General features: G+C 41.1%; 1 protein-coding gene across 6 annotated transcripts in view; it reads right to left on the reverse strand.

Moving 5' to 3' along the window:
- Positions 1 to 24,193, reverse strand: part of LOC114875326 (papilin) — an 82,791-nt gene extending 58,598 nt beyond the window's left edge. For 5 of the 6 annotated variants that reach the window (XM_029185479.2, XM_029185480.2, XM_029185481.2 and 2 more), the window contains exon 1: positions 21,924 to 22,071. In XM_029185479.2, coding sequence (XP_029041312.2) covers positions 21,924 to 21,946 — 23 coding nt within the window. In that variant the 5' untranslated portion in view covers positions 21,947 to 22,071. Of the gene's footprint in view, positions 1 to 21,923; positions 22,072 to 24,018 lie in introns of those variants that run through there. The other variant, XM_029185478.2, reaches the window with a different exon arrangement.
- Positions 24,194 to 25,049: the final 856 nt, after the last annotated feature.

Consider the following 25,049-nt stretch of genomic DNA (forward strand, 5'->3'; position numbering starts at 1 on the left):
TTAAATCTAAAAAATGAAGAAAGGAAACAGATGTAGGGAAGGTATTGAAATTTCGCGGAATCCAGGCAATCGAGGACCCAAAGCAGACACAAGGGTGTTGGGTCAGTCCGAAAATTAGGGCCTACCTAATTTTCAAGATTTTCGTAATGGACAGAGTCCACCCTTTCGATTCCCTCAAAACACGCCGCGGGCAGTAAACTGACTCTGAAGGTGCCGACTTGTTATTAACGTTAGCATAATCGCACGGTCGTATAGCGTGAAATTATTACAGCGCACCGAGTAGTAGTTACGAATGGCTATAAGTCACTCGGTCGTTCGTGTTTCGTGAATATTGTAATTATCGGCTTTTCGACCATCCCCTGTAATGAATTTAATCCACCTTGAATTCTCTGCCAAGTTCTCGTTACGCGTTCATAATCGAAGGCTGATTAATATTGATCACAGGATAATCAATGAGCTGGGTGAATTTTGAAAGAGACGATGTAATGAGATCTTGTAAATGATATAATATTTGCAGCACCCCGATTTCAAATCACTACGCTTCCGTAATAAAATATCAATCTCATTAAACATTTATCAGTAAGGAAATCTTACGAACAGCTTTCGAATTCTGTAAAATCATCGAATCATCAATCGATCGGCGCAAATTGAACGAGCCAGTCACCAAATAGATTTCATAGAAAGCAGAACCTGTTCGCTCGATAATTACAACCGTCGAGTAAATGGAGAGAGAGGGCGACTTTTTAATACGGTTAATTAAGATTAATTAAAGGGGGTAAGGTAACGTTAGCGGGGTACCTGACGGTATTTCAATCACTCGGCTGGTCGTTAGCGGTCGCGCTCGACCTTTGGAACGTTTGAAAAGAGTTTCGCGATCGCGACTACGCTCCTTTCACCGAAGCGGTTTAATAAACGTGTAGAAAGTGGCATGGGAGCTTGTCATGCACCATCGGCGCGCAAAGTAACACGTTCGCCACGTAGAACGATACAGGTAAGGCAATGTCGTGGAACAACACGTACCCTTCGTGCATGTTGAATAAATTTCGCGCTGAATAATCGAACGAGTCATCGGTGCACCGATTTCTTACCACGAAGGAAATCGATTAAATTGCACGTCGTTTATTTTTAATAAAATAATTTCAACGAAATTTGTAACTGGTAAGACCGTGACAAGATAAACAACGAATATTTCGTATCTCTGACGGATTCAGTGGCTCGAATCTAATTATTCTGGCAAACTATTGCACGTGGCCCTGTTCTATTGGCCTACTCCGATCCCTCGAATACCTCCAGTTCCCCGAATACACGGAATACCTACGATTCGTCGACGATTATCCCGCTCTATGCATCAATGTCATCACCTCCGTCCATTGTCTTGGAATTGCATCCCTATAGATACTCGTCCTGACGAGCCGCGATTCGCGATTCCGACGTTATGAACTAATGTTGAATGCAGCCCTGGCGTTATCGTTTTCACCGAGGCAGATGGTTTCAGGGAGGATCGAACGTCGACTATGAAACGAGAATTTATTGCTATCCAAAGCACGTGAAGGAATAGAAATAGTTTCATACATTTCTACGTCAATCGTTAGACGATCAAGTGTCTAATGAAAATTAAAAGGTTTTTGAAGAATTTTGAAAATTGCAGAGTGATAGAGAAACAGCTTTGAACAGAGAAAGCTTGTTTCACACGAACCGGCTGAAAACATCATAGTTTCGGAAGTTGCCCTCTCATCTCGTAACATTTGGTTAAACATACTAGCAGCTTACCGTTTATCGTGTAACCCGCAAACTACCGTCTATGATAACACCGTTGAGATAACAGAAGCCGGATTTTCATGAAACGGCTCCCTTCGAGGGACAAAAATGTTATTCATGGACCTTTATCTCTTATGGAATGGAAGAGCCTGATTTCTGGGACACGTACGAACCAACGAACCAGTTTAAGAGCCGCGAGTGGCGTTTGGAAAAGAGTTTTCCAGTTCATCAAGCAATTTTCTCTCGGCTCGTTCGGTATTCGAAAGGTTTGAACTAGAAACGAACAAAGTTGCAAAATTCCTTTTTGGCATTCCCTACTTTTAGCATTCAATCTTTTCGCTTGCGCCCCCTTTTAGTCGCCTCCTACGACAGGCAGGGGATACCGTGGCTGTATTCTAAACCCCCCAGCCACAGAGGGTTCCTAGAACTTTTTTTGTTAAAAAAGATGAGTTTCAATATAACTCAGCTGTGTTTGTTTTTCACTTGGTTCTCTCAGAACACAACAGCTTTTTCGACAAAGGAAAGTCATCAACCGGCCACCTTGTTCACCAATCTCGCTTCACAGGACTTCCGGTTGTTCCCGACACCAAAGAGCTCGGTTAGAAAGATCAACGTTTTCACGACGGTACTACGGATCCGAGCAAACGCGACAACACGTTTCTGGAACAAATGAAAGCCACGGATAGCTCGACTTTCTGCTCCCAACTTTTCGAAGACATTTCGACATCTTTGAAAGTACACGTGAAAAGAATTGTTGTAGGTTCTTACGGACAAGTTTGATAGAGAAACGAGAAAAAGAATCATATTTCTCTGTTTTAAAAAATAAAAATATTACACTGCAAACGGTTAAGGGACGAAAAAAATTAGAAAATTAGAGATTCTAATTAGTATTCAAAATGTTAATGGTTCGTTCGAAGAAAAAAATGAATCCCTAAAGATTTGAACGTAGAATGAAAACAACCCTTATTCAGGATAACAGAAACATTACGCTTCATAGAACTTCCGTCTTGTTTTTCCAGTTGCAAACAGTTCCTGTGAACGCGAGAGTCTTTTCCGGTAGGAGGGTTAATAAAGAGCGTAACGACGGTCGAAGAGGATGCTGTTGGCGAAAAAAGGCGCGGACCGACGCGTAAAAATCCGCTTGCACGAAAGCCGGTGATGCGCGAGGACAAAAAGGCTGCGGTTAATTTCAAGTTCGCCCGGCTAACGAGCGATTTTTCTGCGAACCATCCCCTTTTTACCACCCCTTTGCTCGCGCGAAACGCGTTCTCCACTCAAGAGTTCTCGTAACGAAGAGATAAAGTCAGCCGGTGCACCGACCGCCAGACGATGTCTGAATTTTCCTCGGGGATAAGTCAATTACCTGCTCCAAGACGCGAATCCGCTTCGCTCAGCTTCGTTTCGAGTGGCGTTAAGAAAATTTTCGAGAAGCTCAGGAGGGCTTGTATTAATTAGACCTTCCTTCAGGTACAAGTTTACTGTACATTGCTCTCTTTTCAATCGTTCCTTTTGTTTATTGATCGTTTCAACGAAAAATGAAAGAATATATCTAATAACAGGTGTTCAAATTAATTTGCTGCATTTAACGTTATTAAATTTAAATATTTTCTTATTTCTTTCATGAATTAAAAATGTCAACGATAATACTTGTATTTCCGGTTTCAATAATCGTCAATAATCCAGAGTTACATCGATCAGAATGGCACCCAGGTTAAACAATGGTCATCGAGACGAGTGTCGAGAACAGCGATCGGAAGAGCGAAAATGGCATCGAAATCGCGTCTGTTCGGCACATTAGTCCGTGCCAAAACACTAATTAATGAAGACAGTGCGGCGACAACTCATGCACAAATGTCGTGTGCAGCCGTGCACGCGTGTTCCACGTGTGCTTGCGCGGGCCACAGGAGATGCCACATCAATTAGATTAATCACGTGTGCCATAACCATTTGGAATCTCTGCTGGTCGAAATGCCGGCTGACGTTTGTCCTGATCACCGTGTACCACCGATTAATCATCCACGAGCATCGTTTAACTCGTGTTTTTTTTTCCAAACAACTTATCATTCCTTCGTTATACAAATTACGATGATTGCAAGTGTGAACGTTTCTTTGAAGAACAAGAAGATTCTTTAAGATTGGCTACTGTATTCGATACAGGATACAGTGGAAAACAGGTTTCTTAATGCCTCTTGTTTCCATAATCGGTTAAATTAAAAGGAAAATATCGAGGTCGTTATAATGCAGATGAGGAATATCAATTTGTCATCTGTGATCGATGCAAGATTTAATAATAAATTTTAAACGAGATCCTTCTACAAACCTGAAACCACGAAAAGCTTTCAAGATTCATAAAGTCTATCATGAAAAGCATCGTGTCTTGATCGTTTTCAAGTCGAGCATCGGTAAGAAAGAGAAGAGGTAGATGTACGTCGCGAAATGCAAAACACTAAATACACAGTCGTTCATCCTAAATCAATAGTCATCGGAAGATTTGTTTGCCCACTACTCACCGGCAGAAATCTTTTCCGTGGTTATTCCGAGGATTCAAAAGGAATAGTCATCAGTCTATTATTTCAATTCTACGATTCATTAAATATTTGTCAGTAAAAACAAAATCCAATAATCATTCTCAGTATTTCCGTGGCTCGCTAATCACGTCTCAGAGAATCTTGTAAGATTACAAAAATCTTTTACATCATTAGGACTATCTAAAGTAAATAATTTCCAGAAAATTATCAGTCCCATCGATCTATCCCTGAGATTCGTCGCGGCCGAAACCTAGCAGAGAGAACTAATTTGTAGCTAAAAGAGCTTATATCCAGGTGGTCGAAGGGGAAAGGGCTCTTTCTACCTGAGGCGAACGCGAAATTGCTCGTTCGAAAATGACACAAGCAAAATGTTGATGCGGATGAACGTGTCGGGAGGAATGGACCTGCGAAGAATGCACCTGCTGCCATGAGGACGAATCGAGGAAAGTCGAGGAAACTCGGTCAGCATTGTTCTCAGCCGCGGAAAGACGGCCAAGAAAATTTCCCCCGTAAATCTTTCGCGTTTTCGTGATAGCCAGATGAGAATAATTAACGCGGCCGCGAAGGAATTAATTAGAGACGAATTTAATTACGGACGAAGAAGCTCCAAACGAGTTTCACGTTAAACGATGCTTATTTTTCAGTGCACGAACGGGATAGTTTGCATTGAAAATTTCACAAGACTGTAAAGTGTATATTGACGCTAGGCAAATAGGATCTTTTTCTGTTTATAGCTTAAATATTTTCTTGCATGCCTTTTTGCTGTTTTCTTGCAAATTATCGCGTAACCGCTAAACGTTCCATTTGCAGTTTTCACGTCTGCATGCGCTTTTTCCATCGAAAATCAGATTATCGTTGAGTTAGATGCATCCTGATAACAGATGCAAAATCTTCTTAAAATCACGTGACATCACGTTTCCACAATGGACTTGGATATTTTCTGTGTTCAGTAATTTACAATTAAATTATATAATTGTAATCTAACTCGTACGCAGTAATCGTCGAGCACTGAAGCGAGCGGTGTCGCCTTCTCTATGAAAGACTGGCGTACTCGACAGTGTACGTTACGTTATATAATTTGATTATATAATTTTTGTAAAAATATAACAGCAATGCAAACAGCCGGTGTCGTACATTTAATTAGTCCCTCGATAGAGTTGAAGGATCGGCTGGAAAGTATTAAAGCAGGAATGCAACTCGTTCCCAGGTATTTCCCCTGTTGTATAGCCACAGGAACCGGGTGCATATAATCCCAGCGAAATCGAGGAGAAAAAAAAGGCCACAGACGGCGGCCAAATTAGCTTCGAAACCCTCTCTCTCTCCCTGGTCGGAGTACGGGAATGGTAAAAACGAGCAAGTGGAAGAGGAGAGACGAAAGACGGTATACACAACAAACCGATAGGAGAGGCCGGTGCATAAATCCCGCGCAAATATTGGCAGAAAAACCAATAATGTCATCGAGCCGGACGAATTGTACCATTCACGAAGAAGCCGTCTATTGTCTAAACCGGCTTCAGGGCCAACGACCCTGCAACGAGAGAGTCTTCCACATTTACGATACAACGCAGCCAAGATTTTCATTCACCAGAACCGGCCTGCTTTGTTTCACCCGCGGGCCTGTGTGCATACGGACGATGCAGTCGCGAGTCGAGGCAAATATTTTCTGCCAGTGTCGAAAGCTTTCTGCCTGCGAGGGTGCTTCATTCATGCGAGTCTTCGTATCGAAAACAACGGATGAATCCGTCGACAATGAAACGTCGACTACGCTCGCGGAGCTGATGCTGGACTGTAGCCTGAGAACGACTGGACAACACCGCTTGTTTCGCGAGGATTGTATTTTTAACGATATAGTTTCCCGGGGCTGCTCCCGGGGAAACTAGAGTTCTTTGGCTAAGCTAGCTTTGCTTCGACGAGAAAGGTGTCGGTGAAGCGAGGAAATGAAAAGTAAGTCACGAAAGGGTGAGATGTTTGTAGTTTTAGAAAAGACCTCTTTAGTACCTTACTTTGCTATTTACAAAGGAACATTTGTACTATTTTTAGTAAATAATGTGAAGAATCCTTTTTTTTGTCACCCTCTCTGCGAACCTGAAGTCCATCCACAAATGCTGAAACACACCGGCTATAAACTTACTTATTAACCATCGAAATTCTCGGCCAACCGTAATCCTACCGTCAAATAATTCACCGTCTTTCAAAAGCCGACTACACCTAACGTCTAACCCACTTGAGACAATTCACTTGGTCCTGAACCTGGAGGTATCTCCCTTAGCGCTCAAGTTATTATTCAAATTAGTACAACAACCAGTACCTATACGTAACAGGATAATCCGACGGTCCCTGGGGACTCGAAAAACTTTCTAGGATTTTAGGACAGGAAAGGATTAATCCGTTGGCTGGCAACGATGCCTCGTAAATCTCAGCGAAATGACACTCGGTTTACGATGCTTTCCAACGACACTCTTCGCAGGGAGAAAAATACCAAACAAATGTCAGCCGTAGACTGACGCGGAATGACGCGAATGATTACGATGAGAGAGCTGAAAGGACGGAGGAGTTTCGCGGTTGCAGTTGCAAAGAAGACGTTGCTTTGTCTAAGGCGGTTATGACGGAAGTGTACTTCGACGAAGCCTCGCTAATGCACTCTGCATACAAGAACTTGTCTTCGGGCACGGTAGTCGTGAAAAAAGAAAGTAACGAGAAGCATGGCCTTTCGCGCAAATGCTCGTTATTGCGACCTATCGCGATACACGGGGATTCGTTGGAATATGGGTCGTCACTGCTCCCACGGGACAATGGGTTAGAGACGCGGAGATGTAATTGGGCAAGCTTCGGGCTAAAAGGCGCAGGTGCTTCAGGTCGTTTCGTGAACGAAATGTCAAAGAAGAAACGAAAATGATAAGAAAGAACGTTTAGAAGAGATTCTTTGTAACAATTTGAATTTTATATAAAAAAACTTCGTAAAAAGTAGACGATTCAACTTCCTGGAAATGTTCATACAAGAAGTTACGTAAAATATTCTCATTACGAAGTTAAGGCACAATCGTTTTTTCACCTTGCATGCTTGTACATACTTGCTTTACTTAACGCATTTACTTAAGCTGTGGATTATAAAATCCTCTTATGTCGCTCTTTCATTTTCTCATATTTGCTATTCGAACTACAACTTCCATCTATCGTTTTTTCTAACGCGGCATGATTCAAATATGCGATCGATCGATTACGCGGCCGCGGTAACGGTATTCCAATTAACGAGACAAAGAAGGAAATGCTTCGTGGATATCGACGAGCGATCGGAACCGATTGCACCGGGCCAATAACGAGTTCCCCGCGTGATTTCCGGCGGGCTGGCATGTCAATGCTCTCATAAAATTCGGGAATTCGAATTGACGTCAGAACGAAAGCCACGTAACAGTTTCGATTGAATGTCCTCCCAATAAACGTTCTATTTCAGACATTTTGCATCTTAGTTCAAATATCCTATCAATTTTTCATTTCAAAAGATATTTGGAAATTTTTGAAATTTTTTAAACAAACTTAGAATATTCTACTTAATTTTTTAAGAATTTAGAAATAATTTCTAGATGGTTTTGATAACAGAATGGGTTATTCAGGCGATAGATGTTCGTGATGGAAACGTTTAGAGAAAAGCGTGCTTCGAAAATGTCTATTTCACCCACGCGTTTCCGTTTCCACTCGATTCGACCCAGTGAAAACGTATCGATCTTCCGTAGGACGCCATAATCCTAGACTCGATCCAAACTACAACATCATTCGTGGAGAAGCGCACACATCACGAAGAATAGTTTCGTGGGTTCCCAGTCAACAGAATATTACACATTATCTTCCTCCTCGCGCTTTTATTTCGTAATACCATTGACGTGGCCTGTTTTTTTGAGCACTCGCTCTCTAAGCCCTTTTGTGACTTAAACGATCTTACGTACGAGTGGCTCGCTATTGTACGAAACGTTTCTTTACCTTCAGAATTCTGGTATTTAAAAGTGTGAAATATACAAAATATGGTTGAACAATTTGTATTCGATGCATGTAATTCTTCAGACGATACAGAAATTGTAGCTTTATTTTGGAAACAACGAATCGACCATTCGTCAAATGAATGTTTAAAATTTCTATAGATTAACAACTGTCAAAATTCGTAAGCGTTTTCATTGAATGAAAATCAATTGATCGACAGCGAATAAAACTAAAATATTGAAAAATTTTATTTCCTCTGAATTGGTTTGTTAACGCCGGTACAGAGAGATCAATCATTCGAATCAAAATCCATACTTTATCGGGATTCCTGTTCCAAAAAACTACGAACGCGTGGAAAGAGCGATTATTCAACACGTGGAACAAATGTCAACCAGAAATAGCTTTCACAATTGTCCCTGTTAGCCGAACATAGTTGACACAAGATAAATGTCGAGATCACCGAAAATTGTCTAACTTGAATACCCGAAAAATGTTCAGTCGGCTTTGCTGAACATCCGAAAACTTGAAAACTGAGTATAACGTTATTTTATCCATAAGTTCAACATCGAGAAGATCGTATTAAAGTTAGGAAATTAATTTTATAATTACTTCGAAAAGGCAAAATCTCTTTAGTTCTGAAAATAAAGTAAACGGACGAAGATTGAAGGAGCAAATTTTTCATCCTCGTTACGAACGCGTTCCATGAACTGGAAGCAGAAAATGGCCCCTGGTTGCCGGCCAGTTATTCGTGGAATGTCGAAAGGATCTTCGTCTTTGTTCGAAAGGATATAGCCGTGCGAGTGGTTCGCGTTACAATGGGAATGGGGGTGGTTTAAACAAGTCGTCGGTCGAGTGTGCACTCGGTGAAGCATTGATTCCGAAACTGGACCACAATGAGGGACGTTTCGTGCGAAGGGTACTCGCCTGGGCACGCGAGGGATTCTTGTAATGGCACCTGTGGAATACCGTCTGCGACCACTTTCGTTTTGTGCTTCAAAACCGGAGGATCATCAAGGACTAACGAACCCTTAAATTCAGATATAAATGAAGAATACACGAGTCCTCGAAAATTAATTAATGAAAATTAATCGAGGATTTCAATTTAATCGGAGATACATCTATGGATCCGGGTTGATTAACTTTCATTTATAATAAAAGATCAGTATTGGAGTTGCAGTTACGGATAAGTGGTTCGTAAATTATTTATCAAGTTTCAAGTTTATCGATCATGGAATGCTTCGGTGGAAACTCGAGAGTTTCGAAAGTATTTTCAAACAACTTTATTTGTAAAATAAGACTAAGATGCTTCTTCGGCGAATTAAGTAATTTCTTGTAAATAAAAAATTTATGTACAATTCCAAGGAAATAGACAAAAATATTTTCTGACTTCTTTCAATGAACCATTCAAAAGATCTCACCAATTCGTTTACGTAATGGTTATTTTACGAAAGTTACTTTACATTTCCTGCCTTAGAGCGTATCTCTATTTACATTTATGTAATTCTTCATTCTTTCATTCTTTATACACCTTAAAGACACTCTCATCTCACCATTTTCATTTTTAACATGTTGTCAACTATTCAAACAGATCTACCTCATTGAACAACCATTTTTTTCCAGAGAATTAATATAGCATTAGACTAAACAAGCTTTATATAACTTCCTATTGTATTATAACAAACTGAAATATACAGAGTGTCCAAAGAGTTTAACCGAATAAATTTTACAACATAGATTATTCCGAATCGAAAACACCATCTCTCAAGAGTCTAGGAATAGAATTTTCAATTTATTTATGCAAGTGCACGAATGTGGACTGTGTACACGTCGGGTGAAAAGATTTCTAAGAAAACTTCCTCGTCGAGAACCACTGAAAACGACTTCGTCATATTATCGGCTTACGGATGATCGGCTGTAAACCCTACAGCGTGAGTATCTCGATCGCCACAGGGATAAATCGTTTTTTCAAAGCCGAGTCGTTTCTCGATACTACAAATACCGTTTCATTTATCATTCAATGCTTGTCCCATGCGCTTGATTGCTACATTGTGACAAATAATGACTTTTATCGAGGAGAAAGTTACCTCTGAAAGGTGAAACGACGGTGTCTAATAAGAATAAAATGAAATCGTTAGGTCAATCACGAAGATATCAAAGAGATAAAGTAAATTTTGCTATTCCTGTACCAAGTTTCCAGTTAATTGCATTCGAAGCAACGAGATGGAAAAGAAGCTAGCTTCGCTTCTAATCGATTGTTCCCTCGACGAGTTTCCTCTTCGTAACACGTTCGTGACAAACGTCAATTAGGAGAATTGATTAACAGAATGAATTCAAGTAGAATGTAATGGATCGAAGCGTGCAATTGTAGCCTTACAAGTTGTGACATTTTCTTCAACTTCAATCTGTATTCCCAAAATACTAATTTAATTATCAATTAATAACTCTAAAACAATTTAATTTATGAAAATTTCACCGATTTATTAAATATATTAAAATATATTTGACATTGCCTGTTCGATTCGAACGAAAGGGAAATTGAATATTAAAAATGAAAATAGAAAATTGATCAATGTCCGACTAAAATACCACATTGCACGAACCCCTTCAACCGAGAACAATTTGATTCGAAGCTCGAGAATAGAGCCGTGTCCGTGCTCGAGGATGAAAGTTCCAGTCTGCTGCGTTCTCATCTTACGACGTTAGATGACTGCGCACCGCGGCTGCAATTGCGATCTATGCACCGGAAGTTCCGCGTAATGAGCGCTGCCTTTAAGGGGACGACGCGTACCATTAAGTACAGTGTGGACCGAGACGTCGCGCTTCTTCAACGAGCTTCTGAAATACACTTCTACACACCTGGGCCTCGTTTCGACAGCCCATCAAATGAATCAACAAATTTATTTAACCGTCCGACCATGGACGCTGGGTCAAAATTACTAATTTCTATTTAAATATGATTTCAAATCCCGTGATCATAAACCGGAATAATTATCTCAAAATGTTTCCTACGAGATCCTGTTTTACCTTGTAACGTTTTCGAAAGGTAATTACGCGAGGAAGCGTATAAAAGCTGAATTTGTTCGAGGGAGGAATCCTCGTTCAGGAGTTTCGTCGACGCTTTGGGTGTCCTGCGGTTTTTTCACCGCAGAACGAGAAGAACAGCTTTACGCCGCAAATCGTCCCAAACTGTCCGCTCTGTTATTAGTCCTCTGGTCCCACGAATGGTCTCGTTTGCGGCGATAGGAGACAAAACCAACGGGTGAAGAATTAAAAAGGAACAAGGAAGAAAGTCGTGTCGGGACGTAGAAAAATATGACCGGTTCGTTTCGTTGTCCGACGACGATAATAATTTTTGAGCGACAGTTATGACTGACGGGACACGTGGAACGGGTATGGAAAAAGCGATTCGAGACAATGGACCAGAGCAGCTGCACATTTTTAAATATGAAATGGCATGGACGGCTTGAAACTCCCTTCTGTGGTTTATTTTCCTACGTGAACTTTTGTAGCTTTAGAGAAAATTATGGAATTTGAAAATTTCTAAACGAAACGCAGAGATAATTGACTTTTTCCGATTTGATTAAAGTTTGATACGATCTAATGTACATTTTAGCCTCCATAATTGACTATAAATTTGATCGAGATCTAGGAAACGAGTTTCCAATCGACGTGTTGCAATTTTCACCAAGAATTTAACAACCTGTCCAACACCGTGTCGTAACATTCCGCATACTCGGTGAATTTACGTAAATCGATTTAATTTCAATCGCCGATAAAAATCCATCGAGCCGACACCTCTCGTAAATCGTTACACCTCGTGGTCCTACGTGTCGTAACGATTTGTTCCTGTCTGCCGATATTCATTAAAAATAACAACCGACAATATCGCTCCGATGTGCGTACAAATAGTCAGGTGAATTCAATGAAACGTCAGCCACGCAATGTTTTACGACGCGAATGTAAAAATGATCGCAAAGAATTCGGCCGATAGTACACAACGTTCGTTGTATAAACGATTAAACTGACCCGGATGAAAAAAATTGGCTGGGATGCGCGCAATGCACACGAACTACATAGTAAAATCTTAAGATAATAAACCAGAGATCTCTTGCAATCTTAATCTCGTAGCTGAAGGTCGTAATTAAGACAAGTATGTATAAAGTCTGGTATGTGATGTACATTCTCGTTCATAAGCCACGAGACACCGCGGCATTTAAATCAGGGGGAAAGTTTAAATTGAAGGTATCGAGGGAAAGCGGAAAATTGGAAAATGGAAGGATCGTATTCTGAATAATTGCAATTACAGCGATAACGGGTTCCCTGCGGGTGTTGCGGGTCCACGTAGGTTGTTACCTTGGAAGTATGCATATTAACTGCATACTAATCGATACTAATATTATTTTTATTAATTCAATTCACCCGCTGCACGTCCGCAACCCTCGTCGCAGCGAAAGTGCAACGTTTAAGCGCGATTTGTCCCACGACTTATGGACGGGAGTGTATGTAAACGATAAGAAGGTAACCCGGTATGTTACTTCCAACTTTGCACGAGCATTACTTTGAAAGGAAACATCTTTAAATTGAAAGGCGCATTCCGGGACAGTTAACGAGATTGAAAAAAAAAAGAAACAGAAAAAAGGAAAAGCCACACACAGAGTGAGCGTAGACCGCGCTCTTCTATGGCAGGGAGTATCGGATCAAGGCAGCAGTAGACGGTGGAGGAGGCAAAGCGGTCTCGGAGCGTGTTCGACCCGTTTAGAAGCGTCGTCGTGGTCGCGGTCGGCACGCGGTCGAAAGAAGAACGAGGAAAGCGTCGCGTAGTCGGCGCGAAGAAGGAAGAGAGCGACGTCGAGAAAAGCGTCGATCGCGAACGTGGAGAAGGCGTCGGAGACGAGGCGGAGGATCGACGAGAAAGCTTGATAGGCGTCGTCGACGGTGGGACGAGGACGAGGCGACAGAACGGTGCAACAGAGTGCGACGCGTACGGTCTTCGTGCTACCAGGCGAACATGAAGCTGGCTTGCGTCAAAAGCAGACGAAGGGCGTTCTATCGTTGCCCGGAAAGAGGGAAAAAGACGAGGAACGAGCGGCGTACGAGCGGAAGAAAGAACCCGCCAGCGGGAAAGAGAGCAACGAGACAGACGAACGGGGGAGAGACTGTGTCGATGGAGAGAGAGAGACGCGATGAGCGTCGCGTCGGTCGATTCGAAGAGGAAGAACTCGAATGGGAAGCAACAGGTTGCTGGGACACCAGCTACCCCTCGCTTTGGGGATGCTACCCCCGCAGAAATTCCACGCTGCGATAAGCGCGATACAATGCGTCGCGACGCGTCCGATGAAATTAGCAAACACAAGAGGACGTCTAGCACCTGAAGAGATCGTCCGACCGTGATTACAGAGCAAAGTCTTGGGAGGTCGATTGGACACCTCCGTTATGGCTGCCACGAATAGGGATGGTATCGAGTTCGATATATATATCCACAAATCTGAATCAGCTTCGATTAGAGACCCGAATACTATTCCTAGGAGGCGATGTTTCATATGAAAAACATTTGATCTTTCGAAAAATAGTAGTTAAATCTCTGCGATGGAGTGTATTAATTGATGGTGAGGATATTTTTGCCACAAGTTTTAGAGCAGCGATCGATAATCGACTGATGGCGATGTTTATTATCGGATTGGAAATATGTGGAGCAGGGCGAAGAAGAAAAATAGATCGAACGTGGATACTGTCTAATGAAAAGTGATTTTGATTGCTTCGCAAAGATTTTTTTATTCCAATAATTTGGTAGATTTCTGTTGAAAAAGTAACGAGAAAGAACAGAGGCAACAATCCGGTTGGAAATTCAACAGAGATAGTTTCGCCGGTTCCTGTCTTTTGAATAATTTAAACGCTATCCGATCGGAATATCAGTAACGCAAATGGTTTCAGCTTGTAGACAGAACGTCTGGCTTACGGATCGTGGCTCGTCGCCACGTGAATCATATTTAATGCAACAACAGCGGCGAGCATCAGAAGCGATCGTAAAGCTCGCTGTGCCACGATGGCCAGCAACGCACCGTCAATTTTATTTTATTTTTATTCTTTTTTTCTTTGCTTCTCTCTGAAAGAACCCATAGCAGTGCGCGATTCTCCACGGTCATCTGGGTGTTCGTTTCTGATCGGTAGAACCCCTGATCCCTCGATAAACCACGAAGAAACAAAAGTGCTCCTTTAACAACATTCTTCCTTTCCCTTTTATCCGTTCGCCAATGTTATATCCTTTGCTTTTAACTCGATCGCGATTGGGGCCTTTTTGTATCACGAGGTAGATTAATATTTAGGAGTCGAAATTTTTGGAATTTTTATTTCACACTGTTAATCAATTTAATCAGTTTTTAATTTGAATTAAAAGTCCTTTTACTTCTATCCAATCATAGTGAAGAATATTCGATTCAAAATTTCAGAGACTCCATATTCAAGTCTCCCACGTGCAGGATGTTCATTACACCATACATTTTCTCTTCTCTCCATCACGATTCCATTTTTTTTTTCAAACATTCCCCTTGAACCTCGCCGAGGATAGAGGGTCGCATCCCTATCGCGGTATTTCATCGAAGTTCCTCCGCAAAAGCGAACAGTCGTTGGTGTGCACTCGTTGTTCTTTTTCCTCGAAGCATCATCATCATCATCCCGACCGCGAAAGAATCACGATGCATGCGCACAGAAGGTTCCAAAGGAACGAGCAAACATTTTCTCTTCGCTTTTATGTCTGCCTCGTGCTCTTTTGCTCCCTTTGCCGAGCATCCTCGTAATTACCATGATCAAACAATGCAACAGAGAATCGTATGTTCTTACTCGCGACGATGATCCATGAACGTTGTTGTTGCTGTGTTCCTCTAGCAATGCTGACATCAGGAGCACGAGGGATGGAGAATCCTGAGGCCTAAGGACATTCCACGGTAGACCACCATAGAGGTTGCAGATCATTTGTGGTCCCGCGATGCTCTTTGAGCTCTATGCGATAATTCCCGAATGGATATGCGGGCGAAAGCCAAAGTGAATCTTGCTGGTACACGTGTGAATTACATTGATAGATAGCAAACTTGACAATTACGGAATTGTAATACCTTCGAGAAGTGTAGATTCTATTTCAGCGAAGGATAAAATGCTTCTATTGAATTCGCAATGTTCCTTTTAAAGGAAAAATTAATCTGTACCCTGATATTAATTACCGTTAATAACATTGTGAACCTAATCGTAAGCTTTCAAGTGGATTGACTTCATTACCATTAAGAGAATGATTGAATTACTTTGAACGATCATCCGGTCGAAAGTTCCAAGAATTAATTACCACTCCCTTGGGATCTGACATTGAAAGAGCGGTCAATTAAAAAGCATCCCATGCTAACCAAATTTCTGTTACAAAAAACTTTACAAACTTTTAACCCGAACTTTTTCAGAAGACATCATTTAAAACACGCGAACCAGTTCCACGACTCGTCCATGGAATAAGTGAAATGAAACGGAAGGTCTGGAGGAGGGAGGAAAGAAAAAAAAATGAAAGAAAAAAATAGGGAGGCGTACGCAACCCTTGACAAGAGGGCAAGAACCAGACGAGCGCAATCGAAAGGGCCATTGTTACGAAGAATCGAGGACAGGATATTACTCGTTAGTTGTGATTCGAACTTTTTATTACGACATTGTTTCTCCCATCCCACCATCCATCCAGCTATTCAAGCCTCAGTAGAAATATTAAAATGCACGGTGCATTAATAAATGGTATTGAAATTCCTTAATTACTATGACTACGAATCGTGTGGGAAGTAATGAAAAAAATTACCTGGGATGTTAAATGATTTTGTATAAATAAATAAATCATATTCAAATCCAAAGGATCGAATAATAAATATATTAATCTACTTTCTACGGTCTTTCTACGATTCCAATCACTCTGACTTGCGATTAAAGAAGAATTAGCGAATTTATGACACGGAGATTCGATATCTTAGGCAGGATTAATGTTTGAAACGTGATCGCGGATACCGAAGGGCTGGCGCACATATGAAAACACCTGCATCAATCCAGTTTTCCCACAAGCCATATCAATCCAGTTCTATAAATAATGGGGAAACTCGGTCCTTCGAGTTCATAAATAATGGAATCCCTACTTGGGCTATTGCCGCAGACAAGAATTGACTGCCGGCTGCCACGTCGGAGAATTCGAGGATGCAACGGGGCCCCGGCTATTATTTCACGTGGAGGACCGACCAAGATCTCCCGTTGAATCCACCCTCGTATGTATTTTTAATGGTCGGCCGAGTTACGTGGCTCTATAATTTATTTACGTTAAGCTATCGCGTAAATTTCATTCAGCTCGACGAAGAAAAATTACGTTACTCGTCAGAATTCGAAGGAAGCCGATCGGTTTCTTACCGTGAACGATGAATTTTCATTGAAATTTCGAGGGAACGCGCTCTCGAATGTATACAGAGAGCAACAAAACCTTCCGCGAGCGCGCTTCGACGAGTAATGGTTTGGCAAACAGTTTTGTTCGACTGAAAAAACATCGGCTATTATGTCTGAAAACACGACGATCCTGTATACCGGAAATTGCGGGCGCAAACGATTATCGACGCGAACTGTGGACCAACGCTAAACCATCGAGAGTGTACAGATCATTGAGCCTCGGCTCGATTAACCCTCGAAAAATGAAAACGTTTGCCACACCTGAAACGGATGCCGCATGATTAATGATCGGAAGGGTGATTTGTTTCTCTTCGTCTCCTCAACTTTTATATCCGACATCAACTTCACCCTATTTCTAAGAAAAACGTTATTTTAATTTTACGAAGAACGGAATAAAAATATAATTATTTCAGAAAATTTTTCATTAATTTTCTTTCTTTTTATTATTTAACATAAGTTAATGTTTATTCGCGATTCTCCACAAACGACACGGTATCCCCAGGAGACCGTAAATTTAATGTCGTTGAGCGTCGAGAGAAGAGCACAGCCGGAAAGGTCGTCCGGAAAGTCCAGAATGTAATCGACGCGACGCGGCGCGGAGCGTCCTTTTCGGCTGACCTTTCTTCTTCTCCGAAAAGCCTCCCTGGGACACACATGTGCGCCCGTTGGAAGTTTAGACGTCGACCGTTGACCTGGCTTTCGAAATTATTCAGCAAGACCCCGACCCTGGGCTACGTCCAACCTCCGACGCGGATATTGGAGTTGTTCCATGAACGGCGGAACTTCCGACTCGAGTAGCAACCGAAACGTGCGATACTTAATTCACGAAACTACGCTTTTATCACTTACACCTATCGAATTCAGTTACGATGCACAAGATAAGTTACCGTTCCCTGTGTTCAGAAATAAAGAAACCACGTAACTTGAACGTGGACTTGATAAAAATCGAATGAATCTTAAAATTCATACCATGGACCATTTTGTATACCGTAATTTCCTTTCGGATAAGTAATACAAATACTGTTAATTTGTATTTGTCATATTAATACAGCATGTAATGGGATTTTTAAGTGAATCAAATGAGGTTTGAATAAATCGCACATAAAATTTAACGGCAAAACGTTGTAATTAATATTCATGACGATGTTATAGTATAATGTGATAGAATATTACGACGACTCATTAATTCGTCTATTAAGATGTAAAAGTACAGGGTATAATAATATTTCGTAGAAGAACATCCTATTTAATCATCACCCATAAAGAACGAAATTTACAGTCGGTTCATTTTGTGAACTTCTACAGTCTTTCTGAGTTTCTTATGATACTTGAACTGTTCTCCTTAATCGCGTTTGGGACGATAAGATGAATTACAGTAATGAGTGTTCGGTGTTCATTTCGTTCACAGTGCACTGGAGTATAGGTGGCAATTAAATGCAGCGCACACATGTGACCGTTGAAGGGACGTTTAGTCGGCTGCATCAAAGAAACACGCAGTCCCTTTTATTAATTCATGCTAATCGCTTACCCTCTAAAAGGGGCTCTCAATCATTTACTAAATCGCTCCATTGAACGTGAAATCCATTATCTTTCGAACACAATGATGCGCTTTCTTTAAATAAAATCCATAGATGTTAATTTCTAAGACCCTTTTATTTCAGATAATTCGTGTAATTTGTCGAAACCTGTTCTTATTTTTTTTAAATCAAAGCAATTACTATTTCGACGATGGTACTCAACGAACAAAGTTGAACGCACGGAAAACAGTAATTTCGCTAAGGCAAACAAGCGAGCTGGAGGTACGATAAATAAGCAGCAATACTTTTGCTACGGGACGCAGAAGGAAACCGCAGGAAGGTCTGTTCCCGTGCGTATTAACTTATGGAACAGAAATAACAGTCCTTTCCCTGGGGTGAGCCAAAATAACCCAGTGAAACACGGGATTGTCCGCGACTTACCGGTCTCGTTATTTCCGAGACCGTCCTTCTCGACTTGGGAATTCTGCCTCGATGCATGCTCCTGCCCGTTCCATTTGTTTCACCGAGCTTTTGCTATTATTTATTTCGACGCTCGATCGTCCGAGAACCCTCCACGGATACCCTCCTGTCGTGAGGGAAACGGAAGTTGGAACGACGAAAGACGCATTCGGGACGGTGGAACCGAGATCTGTTGAGCTGAAGAAACGATTAACCTTTGCATGCATCGTTATCTTTCTCTCTACAGTGAAAACACGAGTTAACAATTTCAAGCGTTAAATAATTATAGGTAAATTTAACATAGAATGGGAAATTAGATAGGTTGATTAGAAGAGAATCGGAATGAAGGAAAGAAATACGAGAAAGATCGAAATAACAGCTCCTTAAAAGCTTCTTCAACTTCTAAGGTAAGTGTTAATTACGGTTCCTACCGGGAGTGGAAGCTTTCAAAGGGTTTCCTCACGGATCCGAACAAGAGGCTTCGAGGATTTTATTTTATTCCACTTTATTTCATTTTATTTCGTTACCACGGTGGTCTCGAGAGCCATGAGCGAGCACAGATGGAACACAAGCTCGTCGGAATATTACGGAATAAAACGATTCCTCGGCCTTGCCGGCGATACATTCGTGTCGTAAAGGGTACAAAATGGAACCTGTATAGGGAGAGAGACGGAACGATGATCCGAGGCGGGACAAAAATATCTTGGATTACCGAACGTAAGATGATTGATGAGCCTGATTAATGATACGACTCGTTTGTTGGAAAAATCCTTTGTCGAATCGGAAACTTGACCTACTCCAATGGAAACAGAAGGGGATGCAAATAAAATAACGATGGAAAAGTTGTCGATCCGAGCGCTTTCGCGATAAGGCAGGTGGAATTAATCTCATCCCGTGTTACACACTTTTTCTCGATATTACTTTTTTCTTCTCTATCCCCTTTATTGCTGGTCCGCAAGCTCCGATAGTTAATCTTGCGTTCGCCGCGAGCGTGACCCGGGTTGAATTTTAAATCTGACGTATTACACGCGTAGCCGGTGTACAGCGAGTCGAAAGGACAACTACATAGAGGCAGGAATTAGCATAAGCCATTGTCCTGCCAACGGATCGACCATGAGAATGGTATCTGAAAGCTCGCCACAATAACCCTTTATAGAGAGCGCAGGTGGAGAGTACTGTTATAACCGTAAATTGTATGAAAACGTATCGCGCGATTTAGTGATTCTATTCGAACGATTTCTCGAAATTACGATTTCCCAATTAACCGATTATTATCGCCGAGCCAGATATTGCCAGCTCTCAATTATATACCACGACGTGTCTTGATAATGCGGGCTAAGCACGATAATCGTCCACCCTCTGCTTGAAATTGATTTAAACAATGGGGCGTAATGGATTGTATCGATTATTTGGAAATTTAGTCGATTGGAGAGAATTTTTTACGATTACTCGAAACCGTTAATTAAATCGATTAATTTTTTCAACATTTATTACACTTTACGAAGACGTAATTAGACTAAGCGAATAAATTATTGTACCTCGATAATGGTTAAAAATTTGACATCTTCTTTAACTGCACGTTATTTGTATAAACGTTACAGAGAAAAGAATTCCGAAAAATAACAGACATACGTTCTCACCGGTCAAACAGAGGAAGAGAAAGAAAACAAACGAGTTGTACCGGGAAACATGATTTGCTAGATCGCATCCAGCAGTTCGACTTTCCTTTATCCACCGTTCGAGCCTCGGTTCAAAGGATGGACGGAAAAATAAACGCGAGAACTTCTGTCACGTTTCATGAGCATTAGAACGGGAGGAATTGCGGTCGAGATGATGCTCGAGCGATTCACAGTAGTGCAAAAGGGCAAACGGAGCTTTTCTCGTTAATTGAAAGCGACAAGCAGCTTTTTCTTCCGTTAATCTCGAGAAGGAAAGGAAAGAAAAGAAGAAATCGGCTGGCACATGATGCAACGCGAACGACGACCGAGTGTGTTTTGACAAATGACAAGTTCTCTCGACAGAGAGAGAGAGTGAAAGAAAGAGGGAAAGAGGAAAGGCACGCACATGTCCCGAGAGACACACTAGTGGGTCCACCCTTCTCGACATATGCGAATTGTGTGTCAGGAGGATCGTAAAAACGCTCGGAAACCATGGGTTTTTCTGTGAATTTTCACACGAGAAGGTTCTGCCCATTGGGATCGATTAAGTTTTCAAAGCTGAGAACACGTGAAACTACTTTGCCCTTCCAAATCGCGCTTATCTAACGGGAAATGCTTTTCACAGAAAAATACAGGCACGAAGAGAGGGTCGTTAAGTATCGACGTTTCAATTAATTGCACCTTTCAAAGGTGTAATTGACTTTTCCATTTCAGGAAAAACAAATAAATAAATCCTAACATGATTTAAAATTCTTAAGATTGTTAAAATACAAAATAAAATTGTTTAAAATACTCATCATCTTAATAAATAATTTTCCAATAATTTTAATGATTTTAATCAGAATGCAATGAACATCCTGAATATTCTGACCAATTTATATTATCTACACATTATGCGTACACTCTCCGTGTATTAATTAATTAAACTACTGTTCCATTTATCATCTACACTAACGACACCCGAAGAAATAATTGTCATTGAATATCATCCAATCAACAAAAAGCACAAACGGGTTCTACGTGTTCAGATGCACTCTCATCCTAGACACAGCGGGAAGAGGAGACTCTTCGAGCCGGGAAGTCTAAAGACGGAGCCGAAAAACCGGTGAAAGAAGCGGGTAAAAGCAGCTCGTTGTCGTTCATTGCCGGCCACGTAATTATGTCACAATTGTACGCGAGTCGCATATGTGGCGTAATACTTGGATAAGAGGAGTAATGAGTTCGATAATGAGGTGACTATTTATAGAGTTATTTTTTTCATAAATTTTTATCAATAATGAATGAAAACTTCATATTCAGTCGCCTAGTAAAAAAACTTGCAAGCTTAATCTTAGCCTAAGCCTAGAAAATAAATCCTGTCAAATGACTATTTGTGCTTTTGCACTTCGAAAAATAAGTAATTAAAACTAATTAAACTCGGAAGTGTATGTATTTGTAATATATCAAAGCATGCAAAAAGTATATAAAATATAATTTTATTTTAGACTTCGATGAAATTTTAATAAGAGCCCTATCAATATTAAATGCATATTTTCATAAACAATCGCAGTCAAATTATAATAAATAAAAATTTTTCCACTAACCACTTGCTGCTAGTGGTCGTCATCCCCGCTGAGGATCGCCGGGGATCACGCAGAGAAACCGGAAAACCCCTTTCGACACTTGTGTTGAACGAACGAGAACGCGCACCACCTTCGCGTACGGGAGTCGGCCACTGACTGAGCGTGACTCTGATTCTCTGGAACCGGGAGGAGGCTGCGTCGACCGGTCAGGGACCACGAGCCTGCGGCCTTCTGACACTCGAGTCACCGTCAATTTCTTCCTATCCCCTCCACCCTATGGGTCTCCTTTAGACCATGTCTTTAACAGACTGTTACGTTTCATTTACACTCTTCGCTATTTCTAAACAGACCTCCTAGGTCTTTCGAGGAGAAACTGGATTATTCGGCCAACTCCATTTCATGCTTATTCACGTGCTACCCCTTTCAGATTTTAAGAGTTTATTGCAGTTGCACCGGGGAATGCAACCTTTTCGGGTTTAAGATTTGTAGCCGTACAAATTTACGCGGTTACGTACACAGAATATCAGAAGGGTTAGAAGCATAGAGTGGGGTAAAAAGCGAGTAATGGGACCGTTTCGTCATGCGTATGTAGAGCGCATGCTTGTTATCCCCTGTAAGTGTCGGATGAGCTGGGGACCTGCTTATCAATAGATCGATGATCACTCTGATCTCTCCAGGCGTCTAGACCACACGCGTTTTGAAAGAGGGATTCCGCGTAGCGAAACACGGGACATAACTTAAGTCAAAGTGACGTTCGAGCGTATAGCAAAACGACTAGTACTCGCGGTTATTTTCGCGTCTCAAACTGACGAGTCGGTGATCCAAACAGTATCACGTCTCGAAATAGGAATTTTAACATCTGAAAGATCAGAGTCAAGTAGGGAAACTTTCCGAGTTTTTGTAAATTACTGTTTGTTGATAGACGTATTATGGTAATTTTTCAAAATGAAAAATTAATTGCTGATGGGAGAAAGAAGTTTGAAAAACAATTAAGGCGAGCCGGGAACACGATAACCATAAATTCCTGAGGATCGTTGTTCATTTATCCGTTAGTTAGCTGGAAAGCACTTAGAAACTAAGCTACTTTGCTCCTAAAACTTTGCTCCTTGTATCAACATAATGAAACTCGGAACAGCCAACTATTTTCCGCTGTTTCTCAGAATATTCTGATCAATAAAATTGAAAAATTAAAAGCGTAATTACTGTCATTAATTTATAATGAAAGAACCTGAAACAACTCAGCTGTTTCTAAAATCAACGGAAACCTCTCTAAAATAAATTCATACATCTTTCATTTAAAAAACAAACTACTGAACAAGTAGAATAATTCTTAAACAATATAGAAAAGGCGGAGCTATTTTAGCAGCTGTGACCCAGTGTGCAAAGTGCACCGTTCAAGGGCGAGTGGACAGGAAGAGCAATGGTTCTGGAAATTCATTCAGCGACTCATTCACTCGCGCTGTGGACGTCTTAATGAAAAGTGAGCTCGCGATTTACGAGCGATCGGTCGGTACGCGCGTTGAAATGGCCGATGAATAATGTAAAGCGTGCTCTGTGGATAGCCCCTTAATAGCAGCCAGCGACACGATTCCCCTTGATGGAATACGCAAACTATCAGACCAGAAGGAGAACCGAACAGAGTTAAAAGTTGGGATCGACGTAAAAAATTTCACCACGTTATATTAATTAAATTTTGATAGGTCTCGTTTCAGTCGCTACGTTAATTCCAATCTACAATGTATTATACCATTCTTACATTTCATTTTCGCTCTTGTTTTTTAAACGACGAAAACATTGAACACTTTTCTTAGAAATGACCAATTAACGCGTCGAAAATATTTACGCTAAATCATTAAGATCAAAGTTTCCACTGCCAGGAATACATTAACGTTCCCATTAACAGGGGCTTCGAAAAGCCATGCAATAATTAATCAACGTGGCTGTGAGTTTGAATTTCAACTCGAATCTCACTCTCACCGTTCTATCAAAATATCAATATCATATAGAAAGAAGAATGAAATAATTAATTTCATAGACGTTGCGTTCGCGGTTAATCGGCGATTACGAAACAATTGAAACGCAGGTAAACAAAGAGAACTGATCCATTGTGACTAACCGTGTGCATCGACGGCGCATCGTGACGGATGATAGCACCCCGTCCAGCGGGAATCCTCAACGATAAATCTCCTTTATCCTGATAATTCCTGTTGAATCCTCGACGAAAGAGCAACACCGAGTCGAATCCTCGCGGAAGGACACGCGCGTGCAACTCGCGGGAAGAAACTGACCGAAAGAAGCGCGGACCACGAAGAGAGAACCGATCCCCGATACGAGAACTGCCGCTTTCGGTTTGTCGAGAGGTAAAGCGGGGAGTAGAAGAGTGAAACAGAGAGAAGGAGATGGAATAACGAAAAGTAGCGACAGGGTGGAGGATCGAAAGAGAAGAAGTAAAGATCCAGAGAAGAGAGTGGAAGGGAGAAGATGAAATGGTGGGGGCTTCTTACTCATTCATACTTAAACGCCCCCGCAAAATTGCAACCAGTGCCTCGTTCATTCGATGTGCATCCAACGCTGACTGATTAACGAATTTACTGCACTTTGCTTGTTCTTGATCAGTTAAACAAGATGTGATTCATTGAGACTCTCTTTGTTTTTATTTAATCGTTTAACGGGTGTTATTTTTAATTAATTAGTGATCATAAAGCATTACACATAGACCTTTTATTATTATAAAATTAACAAAAAAAAATAACTCACCATCCACCTCATGTAGCATAGAAACCATTTCCCGCCAATACTACTGAAGTGTCACCTGATGGCTATCTTGTAAAACAGCACCTTTCATAATCATACTGCAATGACAAATAAAATTGATGAAATATAAGTAAATATAAGTAAAAAAAAAAAGAATTGTATAAGGAAAGTATGAATGAAAATATACCGTGATCATGGTAGCAGATACGAATGTCATGTCAGAGAATGGAAACGTCGCACCAAATTTGTCGGACGCGATTACCGAGAGAACATTAACGCACATTTAGTAATTGGAACGAGCAATTCAATTTCGCCGGAGTTCGATCGACGCCTGATCGCGCACCTTTTATTAATCAACACACTGTTTTGCTAATTATCACTCATTAACGAACT

This window comes from Osmia bicornis, chromosome 15, assembly GCF_907164935.1.
Source record: "Osmia bicornis bicornis chromosome 15, iOsmBic2.1, whole genome shotgun sequence".
Classification (NCBI taxonomy): Eukaryota; Metazoa; Arthropoda; class Insecta; order Hymenoptera; family Megachilidae; genus Osmia; species Osmia bicornis.